Source organism: Pseudophryne corroboree, unplaced genomic scaffold (genome assembly GCF_028390025.1).
Source record: "Pseudophryne corroboree isolate aPseCor3 unplaced genomic scaffold, aPseCor3.hap2 scaffold_874, whole genome shotgun sequence".
Taxonomy (NCBI): Eukaryota; Metazoa; Chordata; class Amphibia; order Anura; family Myobatrachidae; genus Pseudophryne; species Pseudophryne corroboree.
In genome coordinates this window covers 55,034-57,744 of record NW_026970453.1, presented here as the reverse complement: position 1 = coordinate 57,744, position 2,711 = coordinate 55,034, and the positions used below count along the sequence as shown (strand labels likewise).

General features: G+C 36.9%; 1 protein-coding gene across 1 annotated transcript; it reads left to right on the top strand.

Annotated features, from left to right (window-relative positions):
• Window positions 1-212: 212 nt before the first annotated feature.
• Window positions 213-1,718, top strand: LOC135043678 (vomeronasal type-2 receptor 26-like). The gene is made up of 2 exons (XM_063955144.1): window positions 213-345; window positions 811-1,718. Exons 1-2 carry the CDS (start codon window positions 213-215, stop codon window positions 1,716-1,718), a joined length of 1,041 nt encoding a protein of 346 aa, XP_063811214.1.
• Window positions 1,719-2,711: the final 993 nt, after the last annotated feature.

Here is a 2,711-nt window from a genome sequence, read left to right as displayed (position 1 = left end):
TAATGAAATAGTGAATTTTAGGATGAAAAAGAGGCAACAGACTTGAGGGACAGAAGATATGATAATGTTATCACTGGAGGATGAGGGCATATCAGTATATTATAATATCCCTAAGAGAAAAAAAATAATAAACTGTTTTGCAAATAAAAAGAAACAATAATTAAATTAAATGATTTATATAAAATCCTGAATCATATTTTATATTTTAATGCATGTACAAGATCACAAAATCTCGGTGCAATGACAGATGTCCTCCTGGATACAGAAAAGCTTTTAATGGAGGATTCCATGTCTGCTGCTATGACTGTGTCCCATGTTCTGAGGGAGAAATATCTAATACAACAGGTAGGAATGTGTTATAGTATATACATAAGATAAATCATCATATAAGAGTAAAGATTTTACAATTGTCATAGTAGAATATCAGTATAGAAGACAAACTGTACCATAGAATAAAACATACTGCAATAAGCACAAAACTATGTTGGTGTTCTCACATTAAAGTATAGAATACCACATTCCAAATTCACTACATATTATATTGCAGTACTTTGTTTCAGTTAATTACCACTTTTTATTGAGAGACATAAGTATTACATTAATAAAACAAATACTCTGATACCCCCCATTTTGGTACATACCCCATGAAACATTTCAATAGAACAAATGTCCAGTGCTCCCATTGCTGAAAAAACACATGAATTTATTTGTGCAGATTTATATTGACTATACATACTGTTTAATTGTTTTATAATGAACAAAAGAACTGACCCACCGAGATTATATGTATGGTTTTATATTACATTTTAGATAGTGAGATCTGCCATAGATGTCCTGATGAAGAGTGGCCGGATGAGAGAAAAGTGAGATGTGTACCCAAAATATATGACTTTCTGTCCTATGATAAGGACATTGTGGTGCAAATATCTGCAGTAACAGCTTCATCATTCTCTGCCATAACATTATTTGTATTAGGGAACTTTATTTATTACTGGAACACCCCAATTGTGAAAGCCAATAATCGGGCTGTAAGCTTCATTCTCCTAGTCTCCATCTTGCTGAGCTTCCTCTGTGTGTTCTTGTTCCTCGGCCGACCAGTGGATATAACCTGCAGACTCAGACAGACATCATTTGGGATCTTCTTCTCCACAGCAGTCTCTTCTGTATTAGCCAAGACTGTCACTGTCTTCATTGCTTTCAAAGCCACCAAACCTGGAAGCTCCTGGAGGAAGTGGGTAACACTCAAAGTATCTAAACATGTGGTCATTGTGTTCTCCTCTATCCAAGTTCTGATCTGTGGTATCTGGCTGACTGTTTCTTCTCCCTATCAGGAGTATGACCATCACTCCTATAAGGGAATGATCATCGTTCAGTGTAATGAGGGGTCAGTTATTGGGTTATACTCTATGTTGAGTTACATAGGGATACTGGCATCTGTGAACTTTGTTCTGGCTTTCATGGTGAGAACATTACCGGACAGCTTCAATGAGGCCAAGTACATCACCTTCAGCATGCTGGTGCTCTGCAGTGTCTGGATTGCAATGATCCCAGCCTATCTGAGCACCAAAGGGAAATACATGGTGGCTGTGGAGATATTCGCCATACTGACCTCATGTGCTGGTGTTCTGGGCTGTATATTTTTCCCAAAGCTTTATATTCTGCTTATAAAACCTGAATTTAACTCTAGAAAAACAATACTGGGGAAAAACAGTACATAAACCATTAGATACTGTACTTGAACATGATATTATGCAAAACCTGTTGTTTTCCTTAAACATTGCTTAATTAATAAGACCTGCATCAAAATTGCTTTATGTAAATAAGTATAGGAAGATCTGATTTTAGTGACATGGACAAAGGAAAATATATATATATATATATATATATATATCTCTATATCTATCTATGTGTGTGTGTGTGTGTGTGTGTGTGTGTGTGTGTGTGTGTGTGTGTGTGTGTGTGTGTGTGTGTTGTGTGTGTGGGAAAGACAGCGCCCATAGTGCAAGTCAATTATTTTATTCACTTAAAAACAGTTATTTTAAAACACCACAAGAGAGATTGCAGCCTCTTTATACTGACAAAGTGATTACACAAAACACATAGGGTCTTTGCCTATCCAATGTTGTGTATGCCCAGAATATTGTCATGGTGGTAGTGAGCAGTGTCCGGACGGACCCTATGGTGACCAGTGGATAAAGTTTATTGTCCTAATTTCGTTCCCTGGTGAAGTTTTCCAGTATTGCCGTGGCTTTCTGTTTTACATCCTGTGGTATCCAGCCTACAGCAATATGATATTTGGTACGAGGCTGCAATTTGTATTGTGGTGCTTTAAAATAACTTTTTTAAAATAAAAAAAAAATGATTTGCACTATGGGCGCCCTCTTTTTATCCATTATGTCCAGATATATTTATTTCCTTGGGTCCACAAATTATAAGAAAAACAAAGGGATTTTTCCCACACACTCTGCTGGCTGTTAGTAAGAAGAACTATACACTATGTAATAATAGGAAATGTAGAGCTCTTCGTTACATATGTTTTGCAAAAGATATGATAAGCCTCCAGGTCACTTCACGGCTGCTCTATTGCTGGAGGTCCCTAAAACTAAGCATAAGTCCACGGCTTGGACCCCACAAAGTCGATCAGGCCCAACCACCCCAGGGCAGCACTCCATTGAAATACTATAGTGTTAATATGTGTTAATAAGAAAGAA